We start from the raw sequence: 26,230 nt of genomic DNA on the forward strand, positions 1-26,230 counted from the left end.
TCTGCCAGCTTGTCAACCCCAGCTGCCACACAGCTCAGCAGAAGTAGATCATTGGAGGTTGGGAGGGGATGATATGAAGAATATACCTTCTAGTTGCAATCTTTCCAGAATCCTCTACCTCAAAGCGCCCCTTAAACTCAAATATTTTTTAAAAATATAACTAAATAATTAAAGTCCAAGTTTCTAACAGATAAAATGTTGGGTACTTAAGGAAGGAATCCCACTGTGGTCTTTAATGGACCTAATGGATCTTATTCATATTATAGAGTAAACTCTGCTTCTCAAAATATTACATTGCCGAGTAGCTAGCATCTCCCTAGAATTACAATAGCCTGATTTTAAAAAAAAAAAGCTTGAGGAGTGCTTGGTTTTTCATGACTATGTCTACTGCAGAAATAGAAGTCCACATAAAGTCTCCTGCATCTCTTATCAAGCTTCCCTAGATCATCTTAATGCTATCAATTTTTCTTTCCCTCAGACTAAGAAGTTTGCCAGACAGGGTTTAACTCGACTTGTGTGATAAGAAAGACTTTACTAAACATGAGCCAGTTTCTATAGAGAGAGGAGAGGCAGTGTTAATAGTGAAAGGCACAATGGAAGATGGTTTCTTGAGTTCAATCCCCAAATAAGTGGATTCTCTACTGGGCACTGTGGTAGAGGACTAGGGCTGATGGGTAGAACATTGGTTTTGGGGGTTGTGTCCAACTTAAATTTTCAGTTTCACCTTGCTTCTTTGCACACCTCTGCTTTTAAAATTCAGGACACAGGCATGCCAGTGGCCAATGCAAAGAAAAGCTGATATTGAGAAGATTCTCTTCCAATGTCTCCATTGATTGCCCATTTCTTTTATGGAGTATTGGAAGATACTAGAACCCCCTTCTCAATTCATATGATGGGCAGGTCCAGTTCTCTGCTTATACATAGTACAAGGTCAACTAGATTAAGAAAGAACCTAGACGTAGATATCACTATGCATTCTTTCTCTCTTGTCCCTCTCAACCACTCCAGGAAACTCTAAGAGCATAGAAATGCTGACTTTTCCTGCCCTTGGACTTCAAACATCCCCTGCTGCTGTTGCTGCAGGCATCCTCGATAACAATCCATGAGCAAGACAAGAAAACCATGTCCAACTGCCAACCCCACTGTGTGTACTAATTACTCTGTAAGGTAAGTGCTTCCTTCTTCATGCTTATCCCCTTAATTAAGATGACTACCAAAAACCTGAATCACTAAACATCAAATTAATGAGCCAGCCTGTTCATATGGCAGCTTACAGGTGTGTTTTCCAGTTTGCCACCAGCAATTTCACCCTGGATATCAAGGTACATAGGGCAGATGCCTCCTATCTCCAGCTCTGACCCATTTTTACCCAGGTTTTGAACATGTTTAAGAGATTGAATTAACTGCCTTTATATGATAAGGCAGGAAAGACCTTTTCCAAAATGGCATTTTCTTAAATTTTTTTGATCCACCAAGAAACTGTTCTCATCTATTCATCCATCAAATACATAGTGTGCACTTGCTATGTGTTGGCTACTGAAAATAAAGCAATGAATAAAATAAGTGGGGTTCTAGCAGTTTGGAATTTAATTTACTCATTCCTGTACTGACATCTTCAAACGTTTATTGAGTACCTAATACATACTGTGCCATTTTGACCACAGAGTAGTCTAAAACTAAAACTAACCTAGTGTTGACCATTTTAGATTACGGAATGAGAACAGTTTAAGCAGACAGGCCCTATCCCTAGCTCGTGTTAAAATAATGGAGTAAAACAGAAGTATCAGATGATGGGAAATGCTATGCAGATAATTAAAATAGCATCCCGTGCTGAAGAGGGACTATGCAATCACTTTAGAATGGGTGGTCAGGGCAGGCTGTAATCTGAGTGATACAAAAGAGGCAGTCACAGAGAATAGCATTCCCAACAAAAGGAAGAGCTAGTGCAGGGAAAAGCATGGTATGTTTGAGGACAAAAACGAAAAGAAGTGCTCTCTATGCCCCAGCAATGTCAATCTGAGGTATTATCCAAAGTGAAAAAGATAGCTTTGTACACTAATGTACATGAATGGCAGCCTTATTCATAATGTTCATCAACTGGTATAAGGACAAAGAGATATATCCATGAATGGAATACTACTTGGCAATTAAAACGAATAAGCTTATAAGAACATAGATGAATCTCAGGAACACTGTGTTTGGTGAACAAGCCCTATGCAACAGACAGTACTTACTACATGTTTTCCATTTATATGAAATCCTGGAAGAAGAAAGTGAAATCTATGCCGACAAAAAAAAAAATCAGAATGATGGGTGCAATATTAAACTCTAGATCAATAAATGCTGATGTAATTATGGGACAGTATACCGATGTCTGCAATTTACTTTGAGATGCACTAAACAGAAGAGATTAATACACATATAGAAAGGTGGACAGCTGGGTGGATACGTGATAATGCAATTAGACTAAAATGTTAACAACAGAAGCTAACTCATGGGTACACAGGTGTTTACTGTAAAATTCTCTCAGTTTTTCTGATATTTAAATTTTTTCATAGTCAAAGCTGGGGAAAGAAAAGAAGTCCAGTATGGCTAGAGTACCCTAATGTGATAAAGACAAGTACTAATCTGCTAACTCACACAAGTAAATATATTTCACTCATGTATTTGCTGGCTAAAAATGATACTTCTTTGCCTCCATTCAATTGGTTTCATGGTTTCAAGTTAGTAAATAATAAATTCTGTAGTCACACATTTCCTCAATGTGAATTGGTACAATATTCAATGAACATGCACTACATCCCTGACACTATGCTGAAGGAAACAGAAAATAAAAACTATAAGTCACTTTTCAAACCTCCAAAAAAAGCCTCTAAAAAATAGTTGAGGAAATTGGACCAAGTCATATGAAATAATCAGAGAACAAGCTAGGAGAAATAAAAAGGTGACACTATCATAAAAAATTAGATTTAAAGAAAAAAGCAACCGTCAAAGAGGAATGGACATCAGAGTGGCCCAGAAAGACAGATGAACTTGGATTCAGCTGGAGACTGTAGACACTAAGTCCTGAGAAAGCAGTGTGAAGTCTCCAGGTCACAATGTGATGTTTATTAAGTACTTCTATGCTGAGCTATACCAACCACATTATATTAATTGAACAAATATTTATTTTATTCCCAGGTGCTAGGGGTAAAATAAGGCGCAGATTTCTTTTACTTAACGGACCTTACATTGTACTGGACTAGGAGGAGGGAACAGTAGTCAGTAAACATGATAAACTATCCAGTTTACTAGACAGTGAAAAGAGCCAAGACAAAAAACAGAGCAGGGAAGAAGGCTATAAAGTACTAAGAGAGAGGTAAATTTTTATGAGTTAGGGGGAATTCTCATTGAGGAGGGAATTCTTAAGTGAGAACATAAAGGAATGAGAGAGCTGGTGACTTGGGGAAATGGAAGAAGAACGTTCCAGACAGACAGGACGAAGTCCCGAGGCAGCAGCATTTCAAATATTTACACAAACAGCAAAGAATGGAGAATACATTATTACCTCACTTAGTCGCTGACATCTGCAGCCCTATAAGCTGTGTCCTACAAATCACACACATTTTACAGATGAGGAAATAGGGCACAGAAATGTTAAGATGGCTTTGATCCACTCAAAACCACCCTCAGTAAGATGAGTCATGACCACGTCAGAACAAAATTGCTTTACTGTGCAATTAGAGCCTGTTTGCTCTTCGCTTGGTAGATGCAAGCGTTAAAAGGAAGTAAAATTTGAAGGTTCTGAATATTATAACCTGAACAAGAAAGCAAAGCAAATTCAACTAAATCCTCATCACCAAATAATTTATTTTGCTGGCTAGAGAACAAGAAGGTCAATTAGGCCAACCAAAAGATTATTTGATTTGAATAGATGAGGATTATGATTAATTCAGAAGAACAAAATAAAACACTTTCATGAAAGGGCAGAGGGGAAATCTTACTCAAGTATGATGAGTAGATAATGTCAGCAATGTGGTTGCTTCGATCAATATACCACAGATGAAATGATAAACACAATCTGTCTGCAAAAGAAAACTATAAATATATCACAAATACGATGTCGCAACTGCTACAAGCAAGAACTCAAAGCCTACTGGCCTGAGCCGTAAGAAATACCTGGAGCCTTGTAGTTCTCAGCATTAAAAAAAAAAATTTCCCTCCCTATGTGATTCAAAGCAACAATTCATACAAACAGCTCTGTGCCTGTATAAGGCACAGGGAAGATGATCCTTAAGCCTTTCTCCTCCTTCCATACACTCCACCAATGAGAACATCCAGAGACTCGAGGGCTGAATAGAAGCTAAAACCCTTCCGTATCTACAGGTCAGACCACTGAGTCCCTCCAGTTTACAGAAGGTTATTTACAACGTACCCAGTGCAAGAAATAATTTCAAGTTAACCCTGGTAACCCATATACAACTGATTTCATTTTTGTAACTTCCCTAGATCAGCTGCTGCTGAATAGAATTTTTTCCCATTTGTGAGCCTTTCCAAACACTTTTATTTTCCTTAACCAGGTTATGTTATTCCCAGTGAGTGCTGGGCCACTTTCTGAAGGATGATATCACTGCAGACACATCGGGGCCAGCTAATAAAAATCTATTAGGCTGCCAATCTTGTCTTCACCTCTGGCACTCACACCCACATGGCAATAGCCTCCTATGGCTGCTTTCTTGACTTCTCTTATTTGCCCCATTCATCATCTCAACAGCACATCATGGCATTCAGAACAGTCACAAAAGGCCATAGACCAATTGCTGCAGAGATGGGGATATTAAGTTAAACCCATGCTTTGGCAGAAAGCCTCAAAGAGACCCAGGAAGAACAGGCAAGTGACAGAGACCAAAGCTTTCGTTAACAGGTAGCTGACTTGTCACATTCATGGGACTCTTATACAAAATTCAACTTTGATTTAAGTAGGAATACAAGGCAATGAAGTTCTAGAGAAATTGCTTCAATTTTTCTTGCCACATTTAACTCAAATGCCTAAACTGTTTTTATTGTTTTTGTTTTTTGTCAAGTTAGATCACAGCATAAAACATGGAATATGACAAGCAAGTCTTTATTAAGCATCTGTCTGCACAAAGCATTAGCCCTTGTCCTCCAGAAGCTTATAGTTTAAGAAATTAGGGTTTAGAAGAGGAGGTGTTATTTTTGATAAGCCTGCAGAAAAGCAACTCACAGTGCCCATCTGGACACTTCTATTCCCAACTTAAAAAAAAACAACTGTGCCCTGGCCGGGTGGCTCAGTTGGTTGCAGTGTTGCCTGTACAAGAAAAGGTTGCAGGTTCGATCCCAAGTCACGGCACATACCTAGGTTTGATCCCTGGTCCAGGCGCATATGGGAGACAACCGATCAGTGTTCTCTCTCACACCAATCTCTGTCTCTTTCTCCCTCCCCCACCTTCCTTTCACTCTAAAATCAATTAACATATCCTCAGGTAAGGATTTAAAAAAAACAACCATGAATCAATTCCTTTAAGAGTTATTTGTATACCAAAGGCTATACCAAACTAAGCATCTTTATATTAAATAAAAATGTAAATAAAGGAACATGTCAAGAAGCCAAGTCTTGCCAACATCCTTCTGATAGGCTGAGGATCCCAATGAAAACAACAGCTGCCAATTAAATCCTCACTACTCAAAGCATGGTCCTGCAGTCGGCAGTCTCAGCACTGCCTGGACACTTGTTGAAATGCAGAATCTCAGGCCTCACTCCAGACCTATGGAGACTGAACCTACATTTTATCAGGATGCCCAGGTGGTCTCCACACACTCTGGGGCTCAAGAAGCACCACGTTCAATGAATAAGCTTTGGGTCCCTAATGGAACTTGTCTTCACTTACACCAGCACTGGCGTCTGGCGTCTTGTTCAACCAGCACTGGCATCTGCATGTGGTGAACACACACTGCACATAAGCCCACCGACATGGGTCACACAGATGACATCAAGGCTGCTGCTTGCAGCACTCTATTCAGTTAAGGGGATAAGTGAGGGAGGACCAGGGCCATCTGCCACAGAAAACAACTTCTCAGTCTGTTTTGAATGATTACCTGTGGTCAGAGGCTTTGAGCTGTCAAGTCCGATGAGCCTGTTCACAAAGGCCCCCACTATCCAATTCACACTCTGCTGACCCCAGTTCGTTGTCTCTCTACATCATTCATTTCCGGGGAGCAGCAAGTGTGGAGCTCGGATCTCCCTCCTCTCATGCCTCAGATGGTAGCCCACAGGATAACCTCGACAGCCATGGTCCCCGTCTCTCCTACTTTCACAGGAAGCCATGCTCACCTCCTGCTTTCAGGTGGCAGGCCCTCTGTCTGCCCTGCGCCCCATAATGGAGTGTGAGTCGGTGGGAATCAGGCCACAGCAGGTGCATCCTCCTTGCACTGTACCCACCACCCTAATGCCATGTTTTTAACACATTTCCTGAAAAGCAAGTGATTAAATTAAAATTCAACTAATGCCTCTTTTCTCCACCCAAACTTGCTGGGATCTGGGAAAATGAGTTACTTGATGGAACAGAGTCACATAGGTTCTGATTAAAAAGACAAGGTCTGCTGACAGCTAGGGGCCAAGGAAACTGTGATGCTGGAACTTGCTGGCACCAGCATTTTAATTGCAAGATAACATTCATCAGAAGCTACCAAACTAACTAACCTGGAAGAGCAGAAGGGGACGGTGATGCAGGGACCAGGTGACCCTAATTAAATTGAGTTTCGTGATGGAAATGATGGTCCCTTCATCCCAAATGGAATCTCTCTCTCTCTCCCCTGCTCTCCATGTCCTTCTTCCAACATTGTCTCCAAGTTCTAAATGGCTTCAGAAAGGAAGCTGAGCTAGGAAGTAATCTACAATTAGCACTATTGAATTCTATTTTGTGAGACAGAATTATAAAAAAATACATGAACACTTTTAAATATCCATTCTATCTCTGTATACAAAATGTATTTTTTCTGTTTATAACATAATCTAAACAAAATAAATTATGTATTTAACAAGTGGATATTCTGTATACAAATTTCTATAAAATTCATAATAATATATAGAAGAAAATAAAAATAACCCTTATGCATAGAAATTGTATCAATATTTGATGTATTGATTTCCAGTATAAGGTGTGCGTGTAAGTATGTGAGCATTCATACATGCACACAGAGGCTGAGAGACACAGAAATTATTAGAAATTTGGGGTTATATATATATGTAGTTTTATATTCTATTAAGCTCACTTAGCATTGTTTTGTGAAGGATTTTAACAATCTGTTGTAAAAATATTTTTACACAATCATTAAAAAATACCAACAACAACTCCAGGTAAGCCAGCTGTCTATCTTTTCAGACAGTATCAAGAAAATAGAAAAATTTCCTGAACCGAACCATTCTTGATAGATTAGAAGAAATATCTTACCCTTTAAAAATGCAAGTGCTGGTTTAGCCAACATGTAGAAACTTTAAATAGCCAGGATTGGTCATGAGTCACTGTGGTTAAGCATATGGACTTGAAATGAATCCCGCATGCCTAATGAGACTGCCAATTCATGATACTATTCTAAAGAAACACCATAGAATTGTAACCATCACCTTTCATCTTTCCTATGACGTGGCAGCAGAAACACAATAAAAAACCAATACCAGTGGGGTAGAGTCTTCTGAAGCTCACTTACATCTAATTTTCTTCTGAGCACGAGGGTAAATTAATTTCTCTTTTCCACCTCCTGTGAAGAATGGGGACATGTGACTAATTTCAGCTAATAGAATGAAACCACAAGTGATAAATGTCTCTTTAAAGACCAATGCAAGACAGCCCCAGCACCCATTCCTCCTGCTGTGGGACTATGAAGGAGACCTTGTGTTGAAATAGCACAGTCAAAGGTCAAGGCCATATCTTGGACCACTGGCAGTATGGGACAACTGCCCTGAAGAGCTAGCTGCTCAGTAATACTAAACCACTGGGGTTATTTGTCAAGTTAACATAACCCATCTTATCATGATATAGTCACCAAAAAATAAAGAAAGAAACAAATGTTCCCTTCCTGTCATATATACACAATAGCTGTGGGTTGCTCTGCTTTACAGAAGAAAGACAACAATCTCCCGACACACCCTTCTTCTTCCCCATCTGCCCACCTGATGAAACAGGGGCGATCAGAACACGTGAAGGGACCAAAGGCACAGATCAAGGAGGGCAGACTCCAGGGGTAGTTGACATTCATCTCTTCAAACGTCCAGTCAGCACCTACTATGGGAAAACGACTTTGCAGGGGCTTCTAGAAATAGAGATGTTAATTAGGGACAGTCTTTCTTTCCAGAAGTTTAAAGTCTAACAGCAAAGAAAACCACAAGTGTACAAAGATGGGGTACGTCTAACAACTGTGTGACTTTGGGAAGGTCACTTATCTCTCTGAGCCACAGCTTCATCATCAGTCAAATGGGTATAATACTAGTACCTTCCTGCCCTGGCTAGGTGGCTTAGTTGGTTAAACCATCATCCTGTACACCAAAAGGTCGCAAGTTCAATTCCTGGTCCGAACACATACCTAGGTTGCACATTCAATCCCCCATCAGGGTACATATAAGAGGCAACCAATCAATGTTTCTCTCTCACATTGATGTTTTCCTCCCTCTCTTCTCCCTTCCTCTCTCTCTAAAACCAATAAACACACCCTCAGGTGAGGATTAAAAAATTTTAAAAATAATTAAATACATAGTACCTTCCTCACTGAAGCACTATGAAAATATAACATCTATTAAAATGTCTAACACAGAGTAATTACTCATTATTTTTAATACCTATTATTATTGTTTTTTATTTACTTGTAGGGAATATTATTATTATTAACATAGAATACTATTCAGCCATAAGAAAAGTTGAAATACTGTCATTGGCCCCTTGGCCAATGTGGCTCAGTTGGTTGGGTGTCATCCCACAAACCAAAAGGTCACGGGTTCAATTCCCGATCAGGGCACATGCCTAGGTTGCAGGTTCAGTCCCTAGTCAGGGCACTTATGAGATGCAACCGATCGATGTTTCACTCTCACATTGATGCTTCTCTCCCTCTCTTTCCCTCTCTCTAACAACAACAACAACAAAAAATACTGCCATTTGTGACAACATGGATGGACCTTGAGAATATCACACTAAATGAAATGTCAGACAAAAAAAAGTAAAGAACCATATCATTTCACTCATATGTGGAATATAAACCTGAAAGCCAAGAAATGAACAAACAAGAAAAACAAGCAAAAACTCACAGTGGTTACCAGAGAGAAGGCGGGGTGTGGGGCAGTGAAGGGGGTCAAATATACGGTAACGGAAGATTTGACTGCGGGTGGTGGGCACGCAATGCAACATACAGACGATGTATTACAGAATTGTACACTCGAAACCTGTAAAATCTTAGTAGCCAATGTAATTCCCAAAACGAAAATTTTTTTGAATGATAATAATAAAAGCAAAACAAGAAAAAGAATTGGAGTTTCTTCTACTGAAGGAAGCGGCCTCTTCCTGAACGTCAAACCATACGGTATTGTAGAAAGAGCATGTGCTATGCAGTGCGCAGACTCCAACACATGCCCTGGGCAGTGTGACTTCCGAAGCCTTCTATTTTATCATCCATAAAATTGAGATAATAATATGTTTCTTTCGGGATCCTCAGAGGGAATTAAGGAAATCAAGCACATAACTCGGAAATATAATTTTTTTCTCTTTTGTCCCCTGGTTTCAAAGAGAAAGATAAACAGAACAAAAGACCCAAAGCAAATGAGTACATTATCTCTACACATCCCACAGGCTCTGAAATGGAGACAGAAGAACACAGCGTAGAAGCAGGATGTTTCTGAAGCAGTTATGCTGCTGTCCCCTCCCAGAGTCATGTTATGCACGTCCTGAAACTTTAAAATTGTATTCATTCGTACACAAAATTTTTTTAACCTGACATACATTTTACTTTCACCTTTCATTTTTTTGTTAACCTGACATACATTCTTCTTTTCACCTTTTGCCGTTCTCTGGGCTGAGCTGTTATACTAAAAAGTTGATTGAGAAATAAATTGCTTTTATAAGCAATGAGCAACTACCGGCTGTCAGCCAATCCCACCTCCTGTGGATTTCTGGGATCACAGGGGCTTGAAGTGCCAAGACTTCAGCAGGGCGGTGAGGGGAAGGACGTGTTATTTCACAATCAATGAGTCTCGGGAACACACTAATGTGACATTTTATTATCCACTTTACTGCTGACTCAGGGGTGGAGAGATACTAAAAAAGAGTTATGAAAGAAACAGCACATCAGAGCTCGAGGTGATCTCCAAGAAGCCGCTCATGCTACAGTAACAGCTGCTACAAGTACAGCTCCTCCCTTCAGCTGGTCCAGGGCTGTTACTTTTCATTTTTTGTTAATAATGCATATGATGTGCCCAGCTTATCTAACAGGTGGGTTTTCCAGGCTTCTCTGGAGGAGAAGAGGAAGAAAAGCTAAGAATAGGATGTGGTCAGGTGGGAGGAAACAGGACCAGGGGATGACAGGGTTTGTGAGTGGAAGCCCAGGACCTTCGTGACTTTCGTTGTCTTCACTTCTCCTCTTCAACCCCAGAGATGTAAGCATCTGGTTAAAGACAAGACTCAAACCCACCCAGTTTCACTTTCGAGGGACTGTTTTCTCCTATTCTCCAAGCAGAAACTCTGAAGTCAGAGGGGTCTGCATTCAACTGTGAGTCCCCATCACTGGCTCATTGCTAGCCTGGGCAGGTAACAACCTCACTGAGTCCAAATTCCATGCCTGCAATGTAGAGAAAACACAACTTAAGAAGTGGAGTGTTAGAAGGATTAAATGAGACGAAGTGTGGGAAGTGCATGGCAGAGTCGCTGACCACCCAGGTTGGACCTGATCTCCACAATCTGAATGGCATGCCTTGGAGTTGCATCCTATAGAACCTGCACAACCATAACCCGCAGGCTTCCTCTTCACTCAGCAGTTTGTTCGTGCAGGCATTCACATGCTACGTCCCAGGGACTTACACTGTCAGCTTCCCTTTAATAAATCTCAATGAATTACTCATCCATAAACGGATCCTAAAGCAATTCTTGGATTGCCATGATACCTGTCACAATGTTATATTTTCTGTCTCAAAGTCAATTACTCACGAGTCAGCTACCCAACACACCAACCATATTCCAGTGTTTTACTCACTGCACCCTGCTTCCTTGAGCACCTAGCACAGGGTGTGAAACAACGTCTGCTTATGATTGACAGCTCTGACACCGAATAGCACCCATCCTTCCTGAACACGTGGCTGGCTCAGCCCTGGCATGTGAGCTAGCGGGGAGCAAAGGTCTTCATCTCCGTTTTTATTGTTGAATCCCTAGCCCCTAGATCAGCACCAAGCACACAGTAGGTGCTTCATAAATGCTTATGGAATGAGCTGGAGACTTTGGCGTGCTATGTGAAAATAATTAAGATTCCTAAAAGTTGACTTATTTAGTATCAAATGGGAATTGAAAAAATTATTTTGAAATGGAAAACATCCATATCTAGTCCTAAGAGGGAAACAGAGTACCAGGTTTAACAACCTAATTACTAAAGGGTAATCTAAGAAAACCAGCTCTATTCCAGACTTGGTATCTGGTTTTCTTAATAGTTCGTAAAAGGATGTGATAATAATAATAATAATAATAATAATAATAATAATAATAATGCCATTGATCAAGTGCCTTCTATGCTTTGCAACTTCAAATACATTACGTTTAACTCTCACAACAACGCCACGATGTGGGTGCTAGTATTCCTCTTTCAAGGACAAGGAAATAGGCTCAGAGACCTTACGCAATTCATTCATGCCTTACTTGTGGGAAGTAATTAAACTGGAATTTGAAATAGGCTCATCTGGCTTTAAGCCCTGTGATCACTCTGGATGGAGAGAACTGCGCCTGTGTGTGTGTGCACACAGGCCGGGGGCACACGCCGTGTACACCTCACACTGCCTAAGTGGCTCAGGATATGCTGCTACCTGCTTTCATAAAGAACAGTGCACTGAACTGGACTGCTAAAGATTTTTCCTGGTGATTTTATTTAGCTCCAAAAATGTACGTTCTTTTAAAAAGCCTATTTAAAAAAATCCATTAACAATCTCCATGGTGACATCAGCCAGGAGGGAGATGTCCCACTCTAGCCCTGATTGTGAAAAGTCCCAGGCCGTCACTCTTCTGGTCAGCCATGCCAGTGACCTTAACTTTGGCATCCTAGCATCACTAAACTGGGCTGCCGAGCAACTCAGACACCTGCTCTGGGACCAAGACCAGAGGTGGTTTATGGGCCCAGAACTCTCAAAGCGACGGCCCCACCCTTAGGAGGCTGTAACCGCAGGGTGCAGGGGGTCCCTGCTGAGCTGCACACATTCTCTTACCTGATAGAAGGCGTAGCTCAGCAGGCAGCTTGCCTGGAGCCAGAGGTAAGGGCAGGCGCTGGGCCACATGGTGGCTCCAGCCTTTCTCTGTGACAGATGTCAAGGTCTGCAGGGCATTTTATTAAAGGACAAAATGCAATGGCTTAAAGGCACCATGCCTCTTCCCTGCAAAGCCTTGCTCTTCCAGGTGTCCAGATCCCTGAGAAACCCCAGCCCAGCTGCTCCAGGGGGCGGGGAGGTCCTGTTCTATAAGCTTCTGGAGCTCAGCACAGCCTGTCCCCTTCCCTCCATGCTTGTTAGAAGCCCAGCGTGGTTTTCAGGGGCTGTGTTGATGCCATATGTTTATGCCACTGAAGCATTTTACTGCCTGCGCAGAGGCACTTAGCACAAGAGCACACTGTTTTCATAGCTGGTTGGCTCTTAATACTTCCTCAGGAGACTCCACGCTCCAAGAAACAATGTCTGGAAAGCTGGGGAAGATGCCAGCAAGGTGAACACAGGTCAAGATATCAGCCAGGCAGCGAGAAGGGCCCAGGGTATTCATTCTAATAGATTTTTGGTGGGGAAAGAAAAGGAAACTTGTAAAGAAATTACCTATGTAGAGATTTTTTTCTTTAATGACAAATTAACATTAGTGTCTGTCAATGATTCTCACTCCACGAGGGTCAATTTTGTCTCCCAAGGGATATTGAGCAAAGCCTGGACACACTATGATTTGTTGAAACTGGGTGGAGATGAGGGTGCTACTGTTACCTAGTGGGTAGAGGCAAGGGATGATGCTAAGCATCCTACAAAGCACAGGTCAAAGAATTCTCGATGCCCCCACAACAAAGAATTCTCTGGCCCCAAATGTCAAGAGAGCCAAAGTTGAGAAACCCTGGGTTATGTTAACTCTGAACAGATAAGAAAGCTCCCCCTTCCCTTACAACCTCATTGCCTTTAAATCAGCCACATTTGAGGCAGTGTGGGGAGGCACTGGGGCACAGTATTTAAGAACAGTATCATCTGGGTGTAACATCTGGGTTTGAATTTTAGGTGCAGAACTCTCTAGCTCTGTGGCGTTGGGGAAGCTATCAAACTTCACTGAGCCTCGATTTCATCTTCTGCCAAATGCAGACAGAACAGGCCATACCTGACCTTGTGGGGTTTCAATTACATGAGATAATGATACGAAAGCATTTAACTATTGAATTCTAGTTAATGATATGCATGTAAAGTATTTAGGGAAAAGTATGCTGATAACTGTAATTTGTTTCCAAAAGCATTTAAAATGGATTAATGGATAGATATGGTCTAGTAAAAAGAAATTAGTGGTTAAATCTAAACAGTTGTGGACATATTCTTTCAACCTTGCTGCACGTTTGAAATTTTCATAATAAAGAGTTGAAAACAAAACAAAAAGCATTTAGCATCATGTCTACACAGAGCTACAAATTACTGAGTGCTCAACAAAGTGGCAGCAAAACAGAACAAAACAAGGTTTTACGAGAAATACACCCAGTACTTTGGTCACAGGACGAAACTGGAGATGTGGTATGAACAATCCCAAGGATGCTCCTTGCCTCTTTCCTCAGAGGGTTCTTTGGCCCCAACAAGCCTCACCACTGTGCATTCACACCCAACTGCACACCTTATTGGCCTTTCCCAACTATCACTGTCATCTTTGTTAGCACGGTAACTGGTCACTCTTGTGTCCAGGTCTTGTGTCAAAGGCCAAGCATGACTTCCAGTGATGGTCCGGTCAGGGAGAGAAGACTGTCCATGCCTGATGCTTAGGCAAAAGTCACTGCTCTTCTTGTACATGGAGCCAGAAAAGCTCTGGCCTCCCTTCTGCTCCAATGCTAAGCAAAATCAGGCAGACGCAGCCACACCTGCCTCTGGTCTGACACCTCTCTGACTTCTTATAGCCATTATTTGCCTCAACACTGTTACCTCCAGTCTTCAGAGCTCTATCCTCAGAGCAACCCAGGAGCTCTCCCCTCCCGGAGCCCCACGGATTTCCTGGCACAAAGCTTTCCCTGCCGGCTTCAAAGGCACTCCAGGCAGGGCAGCACCACTGAGCATGAAGGGAAGTGCTTGGCTGCCTCAAAAGGCCTTCAATCAAAGAGCTGGGAGATGCCCTGGAAATCAGCTAGCTCAGTTTCCCCTAGCTGGTGCAGCTGAAGCTCAGAGAGAGGAACGGGCAGGACTGCCACCAGCCTGTAGGGTGCCTTTGTAGAAATTAGAAACAGTGCCCATCAGGATGGCAGCAGCCCTAAGCCAGAGTGAAAAATAGCCTGACAGTGAAAGTGGTCAGAATCCTGGGCCAATAGACAGGCTTCGCTGTGCCCCAAGCAATCTTGTGCAGAAACTCTGGGGAAGGGTGTGCTCAAAATCACAAAGATGAGTTCTCACAGAATTGAGATGAGATTGACAAGCTCTTTGTAGAGATGGTGTCAGTTATGCATGGAAAATGAGTGGCTCCTGAACGCTCTGCTGTCCTCACAAAGCAAGATGCTTTGGTCACAAAGCCTGGATTTCACACTCTGTCTTCCTTGTGGCACCTTTGATGACAGAAAGGGGAAACGCAGACAACCTGGGTGGGTGGGCCCCTCGGAGATATTTCACATGTAGCTGGTGGCCCAGAAGAACTCAACACATTCAAAGGAATGAGGAGACTCTGGCACTTGGGGAATGGGAACCTAATAATCCCTCAGTTCAGAATAAACACTTAAAAATGTGAGGTCATATCCCAAAGGATGGTTCGGTTTTGAAGTTGTAACAGCCAGCATGGCACAGCTATGGGAAAACGGGATCAGTTCAAAGAAACCCATTAAGTTTCCCATCACTGGAGTATTACACATGACTTATGTGATAAGAAAGACATGGCACATTATTAGGGGCAACTTCAGTTAAAATTAAAGAAGTTATTATATACTACAGCTTAAGCTGTATCAAAACACCCTGTATCAAAACAGTTCTTTACTACTCAGTCCCCCTTGGTCTGTAGGCCACTTTCTTACATTCATGTTCCTTCTATCCCAAATTTCCCTGCCTAGAACTAGCTGGTGACCTCTGACTCCCTATACTGCATTGGGTGGACTTCCCTCTCTTCCTTATGTCTAATCTGTAGGTCAAGAATGAGTAGGCTTTTTCTACAGAGGGACAGATAGCACCTGTCTTGGGTTTTGTAGGCCACATGGTCTCCGACACAACTACTCAACTCTCCCATTGTAGCACAAAAGGAGCCATAGACAATTCGTAAATTCATGGGTATAGCTGTGTTCCAATAAAGCTTTATTTATTAACAAAACAAAACAAAACTGGCAGGCTAGATTAGGCTCATCGGCTACAGTTTGGTGGGCAGAACCTGAGCTCCAGGTCTTTGACACACGTGGGGAAAGCCCATAAGAGGTAATGCTCCTGGTCAAATAGAAATCAGGAGCCATGATGGCAGTGGTGGGAAACCCTTCCTCTGATCCTACCCTTGACTGTCATCAAGCTGACAAGAGGATTAAATGGAGAAGGTTGGTATCATGCAGTCAGAGAAAGGACCCGTCTGGAACAATGGACACTTCGTTTTAAGGTACATTCCAAATGGTAATTTCCACAGCATCTGTCTGGGCATCATATTAATAAACTAGTATAAGACTCTGCAAGCTGGACTGCTCTCTTCATTACATTTTCCCAGGACACCAAAAGGACACAACAACCTGTGAGCTGGAACCTGTTATTATTATTATTCCATATTGACAAATAATGGGACTGGGACATAGAAAGGTACAGTAACATGCCCCAACTCATGTAACTACAAGTGGTAGAGCCCAGATTTGAACCCAAGTATCCCAATGCCAGAGCCAGTACTCTTAACTTCTATGGACTACCTGTTTCTAATAACACAACCTATATAGGATATCAATAAATGTTTGAGGTTAATGACAGTAGTGACTCTGAGAGTAGTGGGGAACAAAGGACGAGGCCTGAGTTGAAGATAAGCCAAATTGTGCTCGGTTGCCAGCAAGCTCATTCTGCACCACTCTCCTGGGTGCGGCACGCTGTACCATCCTGAGGGCTCTCAAAGGTGAGCCAAACTCTAAGAGTTTCAGGAAGACTGAGGCAGCTCTGTAAAGCAAGTCCCTTTTTTGATAGCCTCAGACTGGAAAGCCCTGGAAATACATCTACAGGGGGGAATGGTGTTTTTTTCTGGGCACTTTCAGAGCCTTCCCTAAGGGGACAGAGCAGAGAAAATGTCTCCAGAGCAACACCCCACCCCATTCTCCCCAGTCCTCCTCCCAAGAAGCGCAGGGGTCAGGCATTCTGAATTTCCCAGGGGTTGGGGGAAAGGCCAGGGCAGCTGAGGAAGAGGAGGAGACAGAGGCACTCTCAAGCAGAGGCTGAAATGACGGCTTTGCTCATTAGACCACTCGGTTTCTCCTTTCCTGGCACCCAGCTTATTTTTATTTTTACTTTTCTTTTCTTAAAATGTTTTCAATTCAGAAGCTATTTTAATCTCTCTTTTTCTTGTCTAACATTGGCATTTGGGAGTAGGAAATGTAGTCTAATTACACAGGAGCATACCCCATGGTACACAGGGAAGAACACACTTCTATTGCCTTTTAATGTACAAGGATTGTGTTCTTGGTTTCTGTCTTTCACAAAACACTTATTTAAAACCACTCCTAATGAAATATGGAATAAAACTGTTTGATTTATTGCTGATCAAATATTTATTTATCTTGGGTTCTTTTTTTTTTGGCTAACATATTTTGGTAACAGAATGCAAAGATCCTATCACTCAAAATATTTTCAAGCATCAGAGATCTGTACTCAGATTCAGGTTTATCTTTAATCTGCTGCATTACTCTGGCCCAGACCACTTCTCCTCTCTGGACCGAGGTTTCCCTTCTTGATAATGCGTGTGCCTTTTGTTCAAGTTGCCTTTTGGTGATACCACTCTAGGACAGCTTGCAGTGAGGCTCCCCTTCATGGCTGGGACCACCTGCCCCCTTCCTTTCTGCTATGTAGTAACCCTTCTAACCAGGTTTCACCTGATGAAGGATGGGAAGGAAAGATGATATGGACCCTAAGAATCACCACACTGTCCTTGGAAAGAAAAGGAATTGTTTGTTCTAACTCCCCTCCCTCACAAACACACACACAAGATATATGTGGTGCCTGAAGGTGAACTCTTCAATAATCAGTCATAATGTGCCAATGAGAAAATTTCTACTCTGAGCAGACAGCAAATATTCGGTAAAGGGATTATTTCCTTTAGTTAAGGGCAAAAATCCAAAGGCCACAAGCAGAGGAGACCCCAGCCACCCTGTATCTCCCAAGCAACGCTGCCAATGAGGCTGGGCCTTCAGAAGGATCTGGTGGAACAGTCCCAGGGAAATGCCAGCCTCAGAGGGAATTAACAGAATCTCCAGCTTCCCGCACTAGTCTGTCACCACAAGGTATCAGTCAGATCTCGTTCAAGTCCCTGCCAGAAAATGCCTAGACAGCAGGCTCAGATAGGGCCGATCAGATACCTGAAAAGAAAATATCCCTTCCTGGGTTGGGAAAGCCAGAACTAAATAACATATGAAAACATCTGAGCACACACATTAAGTGTACATGTGGTGAGCCAGAAAAGTGGGAGCATTCCCTGACCTGTGGGATTGGACTATGTGAAAGTCAAGGCAACCTCCAAGGTCCTTTCAACCCTGATCTGCCACAATAAAAAGAAAACAAAAATCCAAAGGCATGCCAGGCATTACATCTTGGATTAGACTCAATCATATCAAACCGGCCACACCAGGAATTTCAGCTGGAATCCTTGACTTCAGGGCTCTCTGATCTCTCTGACGTGTCAGACCAGTAGCCCCAAAGGAAGTGCTTTGGCTCACCAAGAGTTGACAACAATGAATGGTTGAAATTTCAACCACCGAGCTGGGAATTACGATGCAATGCCTCCTCTTCAATTCAGACACCCATTCTAAGCAGCTTTTATGTGCAGCATAAAGTGACTGCTGATCAAGGTAGGGTCTGAGATGAACAGGATGATTCCCCTGAGCCCTCACTGGCTGAAGACAAATGGTACTTGGGGGAGAAATACGGAAACTGGAGAGGAGATGTTGGTGCCAGGGAGAAGACAAAGGAGCCCTAAAAGGTGAAACAGGCTCCCCTGGAACTTTCCTTTGGAAAACAAAGGCAACAACACCAACCACAAAGACCGAGTTTTCACTTACATCAGTCACACTTCCCAGACTTAAATTTCTTCTCCTCTCCAAGTATTAAAATCCTTTTTGAAGCCCCAGTTTATATTCCTTCTTTATAGGACTTTCCGGACTCAACCACCGCACAAAATATTGTTCCATTCTCTGAGCTCGAAAGGAGTCTCATTCCCCTCCTGTAGCAATAATGCTCACACTGTCCTGCGTGATCTCACATTTTTGTTTTGCGACATCATGTAACCATTACACTATTATTTGGCTCTTCACATACTTGTATTTTGATTCCAAAATTTGACTTTAACCTTCCTGAAAGCAAAGTCAGTCACTGTTTTAGCTTTCTTCTGAGGCAGTAAATGGCACAGGAAGGTGTTCAATATATGCTAGTCAATTATGGAGGAAGGAGCAGAGGGAAGGTAAGAGAACAAAAATGGGTGGCAGGGCATGAAGGTAGACCCATTGTGACGGAGAAGGAATGAAAAGGACAAAGTGTACCCAGGGGACACAGAAAAACATCTGCTGAATTGAAAGAAAGAAAGAAAGAATAGATGGAAAGATTAATAGAAGTAATAAAAAGGAAAAAAATGAGGAGGGGAAGAAAAAGCAGGAAGGAGGGAGAAAGGGGTGGAAGGAGGAAAGAAGACTAGACGAAAGGAAGGTTGGAAGGAACAGTGGAAGGAAAGAGAAGAAACAGTGGGAAGAAGGAGAAGGGGGGCTGGAAAATGGGGGGCAAGGCTGGGATGCAGGACAAGACTTACCCTTGTACTTCTGGATCTTCCATTTTTATAGTTGTTCCCTTTCTATTTCCAAAATAGCTCTTGGTGCCTTACAGACCACTCAGCACCTGGTTCCAGGCTTGTCAGTGCACCTGCATAAAGCAGTGTGTGAACCACTTCCAATGCCGATTTGCTTCACTGGTCAGCACCCACCATCTCCTGCCAGTACAGTGCCACCAATCTTGGCAAGTCAGCCCCAGGAAGGCTACATTTCATGGCCCAGGACTCAGAGCTCTGGAGGACGTCTGGGCATAAGCCTGAGGCACCACTGGCCCTCCAGCAGGAGTTGCAGTGGGAGGCCTTCTTCTCTTATTTGTGCCAAGGCATCACATGACCCACTCAGTCCACCCACATCCTGGGCTGCCCATCAGGGAATCAGGGCTCCGAGGTTCCATGGGGTGAGGGCAGAGGAGTACGTTTGAGGATACTCACTGGCACACAGCCACACCACCCTCTCTGCCGACCCCCTGAGGCACGGCCATCATCTCTCCTCCACCTCTCCTCCATCCACCCCCCAGGACCTAGACACTCAATTCAGAATGTGCCCGGATGACACAGGAAGGTTGCAGCCTAAGTCTTCCTTGGCAAGTGCACGGCTCTTTGTGGTAACCCCCATAACAGATCCCGGGCAGCCCCAGGTTTCCCAAGATGTCTCCAGCTCTACTGTTCCCTTTCCCCTCTAACAGAAATGCTACAATATCATGAACATTAGTGTGCATATTTTTAAAAAGGAATTTGCCAAGGAGAACACGTCCACTGAATATACAGTGAAGGGACTCTTGATAGGAAAAGGAGATCTATGCCTCAAGCAGGTCCATAAAGCCCTGAAATTATATGCAGGCTTCTGTCTGTAGGTTATGTTCACTTTTCAGGTGAGAGAGTCCATAGCTTTCAGTAGATTCCCCAAGGAAACTGTGATCCAAACAAGATTAAAACTACCACCCGATACAAGGCAAGTTGTCAGGGGTTTATCAATCAGGAAAAGACAACTGAATTTCATGAAAATGCATTTCCTGCAATTAACCTATTTCTCTAAGGTGACAAATTTTGATTTAGGAGCTCTTCCCTTTCCATCTCACATCTCAGAGATAAGCCAGTCTTTGTGCCCGTCTGTCTGTCTGTCCCCAGCAGCCCTGCAGCCCGTATCTGTCGGTAATGGCAAAGGGAGGCCATCTAAAGTTGTGACACTTCATTAAGCACCTGCCCACTGCCATCCCAGCTCTAAATTAAAGTGAATCAATTCCAAATGAATAAGCTTTGGAAATACACTCCCTTTGGTCCATCCAAATGCACTCTTTAAAAAAAAAAAGAGCAGTTTTTGAGGAGGTTGCAGTCTTAATACACCAAATCATTGTCTTGAAATTCAAAATGCTGCTAGAAGAATAACCAGAGATCTGTGTGAAGTATTTAAGTAAGCCCTGATATAGCTCTGCTGGGACATGAAGAGTGATTCGATTGCTACAGAATAAAATGAAGCTGAGGAAAATCAGGGCGATGCACTTGAGCAAGCACCGAAACATGAAATAATGGGAAAATCTGCTTTATCACTTTATTTTTAAAGAGCTGTTAGCAGACTCTGCAGCTGTTAATCACTGTTCACATATGGCATGGCTGTCGCCTTTATAAATCATGCTTTATCTTGAAAAGGTTGTCCTTTATTACCTTTCCTTTTGCATGTTCCTAAGGAGTTTTGAAACAGGAAAATAGAAAGAGCTCTGAGGTTCTCAGTGCCAGGATCAACATTTACAAATAGGACAAGCGAGAAAGTGTGTTAAAGTTCTACATCATGTCCAGTTCTGTGAAGCTGAATATTAGCATCTTTACTTCCAAGCTGCAGAAATGGTGTCCTCTTTTACTGAAAGGAACTTCTACGCTAAGACTTTGCCTTGCTTGCGCATGAAATCTTCTAAGCCCTGGGTTGGGAGTAACCGAAATCATTCGGATTGCTGTTGTTTTTTAGATGAAGGATTTAAATAAATTTGATTCAGAGCAATAGGCACAGTATTGCACCTGTCTAAAATGCAATGCAGCTAAAACACAAATTGGGTGAGTGAAGGGAAATATATATTAATTGGGGCATATGAAGATGTACATGTAAAGGAATAAGGAAGATTTCCAGTGATCTCCATATTATCTGTCCCATTACTTGAAAAACCTGAACGGTAGAGGTAACCAGTGTGAAACTGAGGATCTGGGAACATTTGCCTTGAGGCTCTCAGTTAACACAGTGATGCCAGTTTACTGAGCTGCAGCACCAGCCATGCTTCAGCAGATCACAAAGCATTCTCTCTTCTTCCAGTCCTAAGGCTAATGGCTTTCAGAGGTTCTAAGTGCTAGGAGTTCTTAGAAGCTAAAAGCCTAGAAAGTAACAAATTCTGCTCCTCAGCCAGGAGAACCCGGCAGTCTGTCCATGCACCACACCCTCCACCCATGGAGCTTAGAGGGACGAGAGTCAGAACCCAGCACAAACTGGTATCTTGCTAATGTCAGTACTGTCCAGTTCCTTCTACCCTTCTCTCTAAAAGTGGTCTGGCTCCTGCACGTGGAAGCCAAAAGCTTGTGCCTGAGCTTTTGCCCTGCTCAGCCCGGGGCTGCTCAGGGTCCTGCTAGCTCTCAGCTGTCCGACCTGCCCCAGTGAGTAAGTCACTTACCAGATGGGAGGTGGGCAGGGCTGCTCCGTGGGAACCCCAGCGCTCCGGAGGCTGGAGTGCCTGAGAGGAAAGCCCCGGCGCAGCCTGGGATGAGGACGCGGAGGCTGAGGCTCTGCTCACATCTCAGCAGAGGCAGCGTGCCACCCTCCCAAATGAATGAATTAATAAATGATAACCCCATGGTCAAATATGTGAATCTGAACAGATGGAAACCCTGGCTATTTTTTTTTTCAGGATAGAGGACCGTGGGAACTCCAGTGACGAAAGAGAAGCATAGCATTCGCTTAAATCAGGAGTCCGCTACCCAAATCACACCACAGAGCACGAGCCTTTCTCTTAGGGTGACACACGTCATACTTCTCCCCAGGGGGCAGAGGACATGAAGAGCCAGGAGACCACCATCACCTCTCCCTCCTTCCATTCCCCAATCAAGTAATCATTCAATAGCTGTCCTCCTCCCTGTACAATAAATCTGGAAACTAGTGGAAGTGTGATTTTCATGTATGATTTCAGTACATGAGTGAAGGGACCTCAGGCACATCTGGCATGTGACCAAGATTATGCCAAGAGCCACGCATATTTGTTCTTCAAGCCCATCTCCATAAAGCAACTCAGAAAAAGCATTATGCAAAATTTAGATGCTCTCAACTCTTAATTCCCTTTGTTTCTCTCCATGTAAAACACTTGATATCATTATGACAGCAGATGGTCATGCTTTTTGACCCTGCCTAATAATTCCCGCTGATGCTAAGTGAAGATGACTGATGGTGACTCAAGGGGCTATTCCTGTCACTTTGGCAGACCGGGGTGCAAGACACCAAGGCTGTTTTACCTCCCCTCTCTCTAATATTATGCACAATAGACGTGTATGAAGGATTCTTAGACATCGAATCAGGCACCTTGATTTTACAAAAGGGGAAATAAAACCCAGACCAGTTACATCAAAATGCATAGTCATTCATCCTACAAGTGCCTGCTGTATACAAGTCCTCACAATGCATAGCAACAAAATTTTACAAGTTAGATATTCGGTCCACAGTCCAATTTCAGAATAACATTCCCTTGGATTTCCTGAAGTCTGTGTACATTTCCTACCTGGAGATGGCCAAACAGAGATACGCCCCAAGTGCAGGTGTTGGCAAACATTTTCTATAAAAAGCAAAGATACACCCTGGCTGGTGTAGTTCAGTGGACTGAGTGCTGGCCTGTGAACCAAAAGGTCACCAGTGAGAGCCCATGCCTGGGTTGTGGGCCAGGTCCCCAGTTGGGGGGCACTCAGGGGGCAACCACACATTGATGTTTCACTCCCTCTCTTTCTCCCTTCCTCCCTCTCTCTCTAAAAGTAAAATAAAATAAAATATTTTAAAAAAACAAAAAAGCAAGGATAATGGGCTCTGTGGGCCATATAGTCTCTGTCACAACTAGTCAGCTCTGCCACTGTAGTGTGAAAGCAGCTATAGGCAGTGAGAGGTGTGACTATGTTCCAATGAAATTTTGTTTCCAAAAAAAAGTCTGCATGTTGGGCTTGACCCATAAGCTGTATTCTGTTGACCCCTGCCCTAGTGGATCTCATTTGACAATGACCTTTTTGGACTGCAGATCTCAAGTTTGCCTTAATTGGGTCTCACCTCACCTCAAACCTCCCTTAGATTCATCGAAGTTAATATATATATGAAAAATAACAGAAAAAGGAAGCAAGGAGTTCAGAAAGTGAACCTTAGAACTAGCTATTCTAATTACTCATACAACACAGAGAGGGGGAAATCAGAAATAGAACTGTCTCTGCCCATGTAAGCAAAGACAGAAGTGTCCACCTAAGCAACAAAGCCCTGAGCCTCCCCCATTGAATATTACATCTCCCTGGGCTGGGGAAGATGACGTTCCCATGATATTAGGTAGGTTCCATCTTCATTCCATCCGCCCAGAAAATAACTCTCATCCATTCCTGCTGGGGGCAATTCTAAGCAGGACTGCTTGGCTTAGATGGCAAGGCAGACACCGGCAGGTGGGAAGGGTAGGTCAGTAAGCAGGCCTGATCTTCCCGGAGCCCTTCACCTGGGCAGGGTGGGTAGGTGAGAAACAGGTAGCCCAGCTCCCTTCCTGTTTGTGCCCACTTGAGAGAAAGGGGTTCTCGAAAGCAGCCCTGGCAATCTGCAAAACCAACAGGGTTCATCACATAGAGTAAGAGTGCGTGATGATCACAGGAGCCCATTGAGTCAAAATCTGAGGATTCTGGGCAAAAGCTCAGAACTGAAAAATAGCTCAAGAAACCTGGCTTAAAGGGTTCCCAGGAGATGGCTCTCAGACTCCTCTTTGATGTGGAGGTGAAAAGGTGATTCCACAAACACTTATGCCCTAGACCCTCCTACAAGGGCTTCTTGCCAAAAAGGTATTTCCTCCAAAAGGTTATAATCACCTCACAAAATGTGTCCTGTCCCCAGAGATGCTGTGTGGAGGCATCCATGCTGCCTGGAGGCACCCAACAGAGATGCTTCACGTCAAGTGTCAGCTTTCAAGGATGGTGACAAATGACCATCTAGCACCACATGGGCTTGGTTGGTTGGTTTGGGCTATGGGTGTGCTATGTGACACCAAACATCTGGATAATCATTCTCAAAGCTTCTCCTTGAACCAGTGATCCAGATGTTTAGTGTTGAAAAGATCAAATAGTCAGATGCCTAGCGGAGTCCCTCTTTCTAACGTCTCCCCCAAGGATCCGTTACCTCTAAATAACCACACTGCCCTCACTGCAGCATCCCCCTCAGTTCGCTGGTCTCTGCAAAGATAAAAGGCGATTTGAATTCATTGATCATCCGTTGAGAACCACACTGAGTTACATCAGCTCCGATTCAGTTGGTTTTACTCAATAAAACTTAACGACAGCGTAGAGCATTCAGAGTCAGCCAGAGCATCAGTGTCGGAGCACCACGGACCATTACACACCAAAGGGAAATATCTACCAGGACTTTCCATTCCCATCAGATAATGAATAAAAATGATGGGAAAGGGCAGTTTTTTGGTCGTTAGCCCATGATTAAACTCAGTTCAGCTGGCAGCATTACATAAAAGCTGCAAGCCCTCGGGTCCAATTGTGCATCTGCGGTTCTTCCCGCTGCGGGGCCGCGGAGCAATCCCTCAGTGTGCTCGGGCTTCCCTTTCCAGGGCGCGCGCCCCGAGGAACCCTGAAGGCAGCACACGTCACACACAGACTTCCATAAGCTGGATCTTTTTCAATGCCCTCGGCTATGATAGAGATTCTTCCATGAATAGCAAAGCCACCACACCTTAGTTTGTTCTGTAACTGGCAATTTAACTGCTGCTTTTCCTTATCATAAAGGCACATACATGTAAATACATACATGCCTACAAGTACAGATACAAAAGAGGTAATTCCAAAGCAGGTCAGTCTTTTCTGTAGGGAAGTCACCATCATTAGAAATATAAGCTAAGGCTTAAGAGAGACCCCCATGTTTAAAAAAAAATGTCTTGAGGGAGATGAGAAGTTATGGCTGTAAGATCCCATAAGATGAGACCTTATGGCTGTAAGAGTCGTTAAGACAAATGAGAGTTGGGAATCTGAGAGCGGTGGTGCTGCTTGCAGGACGGTTTGATGCCGCCGTTCTCAAGGGGTGGCCCACTCTATTGTAATTCCTCATACGATAAGTGTTGACAGATTTAGCCTGAATAAACAAAAGTGCTTTATGGGTTTGTAACACTTCTTGAAAATATAAAGGGGCCCTGAGACCAAAATGTCCAAGAACCTCTGGTTTAGTGGAAGTGAAATGGTAGGTAAGCTTGTCTTGTCTCCTGTCTCGCACTAGCTGTGTAACCCTAGCCAACTTACCCACTCTCTCTGATCTTCCACTTTCTATGGATCAGACCAATCTGCTCAAGCATGCTTCTCTACTGAAATATAATATCCAGGAGGTCGGGATTATATCTGTAGTGTTCATTCTGTTCATTCCATAGCCTAGCACGGCCCACTGCATGATACATAACATGGTCTCGATAAATAAATATGAGTTGACTGGTTGGATGATGGTGAGGCTTAAATACAATGATATGCGTAAAGTGCCCAGTAAGGTTCCTGGCACGTGGCAAATGTCACAGGTGCTCAGTAAACGTCAGATCTCTTTCCTCATCACTAATGTTCTCAGGTGTACCACACAG

The 26,230-nt window shown here is 43.2% G+C and overlaps 1 protein-coding gene across 5 annotated transcripts in view; it reads right to left on the reverse strand.

The window, feature by feature from the left end:
* CPNE4 (copine 4) overlaps nt 1-26,230 on the reverse strand; it is a 424,379-nt gene that overhangs the window by 385,607 nt on the left and 12,542 nt on the right. Inside the window, exons 1-2 of one of the 5 annotated variants that reach the window (XM_045856918.1) lie at nt 22,061-22,109; nt 19,392-19,501 (exon numbers count right to left, since the gene is read on the reverse strand). The exons of 2 other annotated variants lie outside the window; for them this stretch is intronic. In XM_045856918.1, coding sequence (XP_045712874.1) covers nt 19,392-19,414 — 23 coding nt within the window. In that variant the 5' untranslated portion in view covers nt 19,415-19,501; nt 22,061-22,109. Of the gene's footprint in view, nt 1-19,391; nt 19,691-22,060; nt 22,170-26,230 lie in introns of those variants that run through there. 2 more of the 5 variants (XM_045856920.1, XM_045856917.1) reach the window with 2 other exon arrangements.

Source organism: Phyllostomus hastatus, unplaced genomic scaffold (assembly GCF_019186645.2).
Source record: "Phyllostomus hastatus isolate PE091 unplaced genomic scaffold, TTU_PhHast_1.1 phas_scaffold_129, whole genome shotgun sequence".
Taxonomy (NCBI): Eukaryota; Metazoa; Chordata; class Mammalia; order Chiroptera; family Phyllostomidae; genus Phyllostomus; species Phyllostomus hastatus.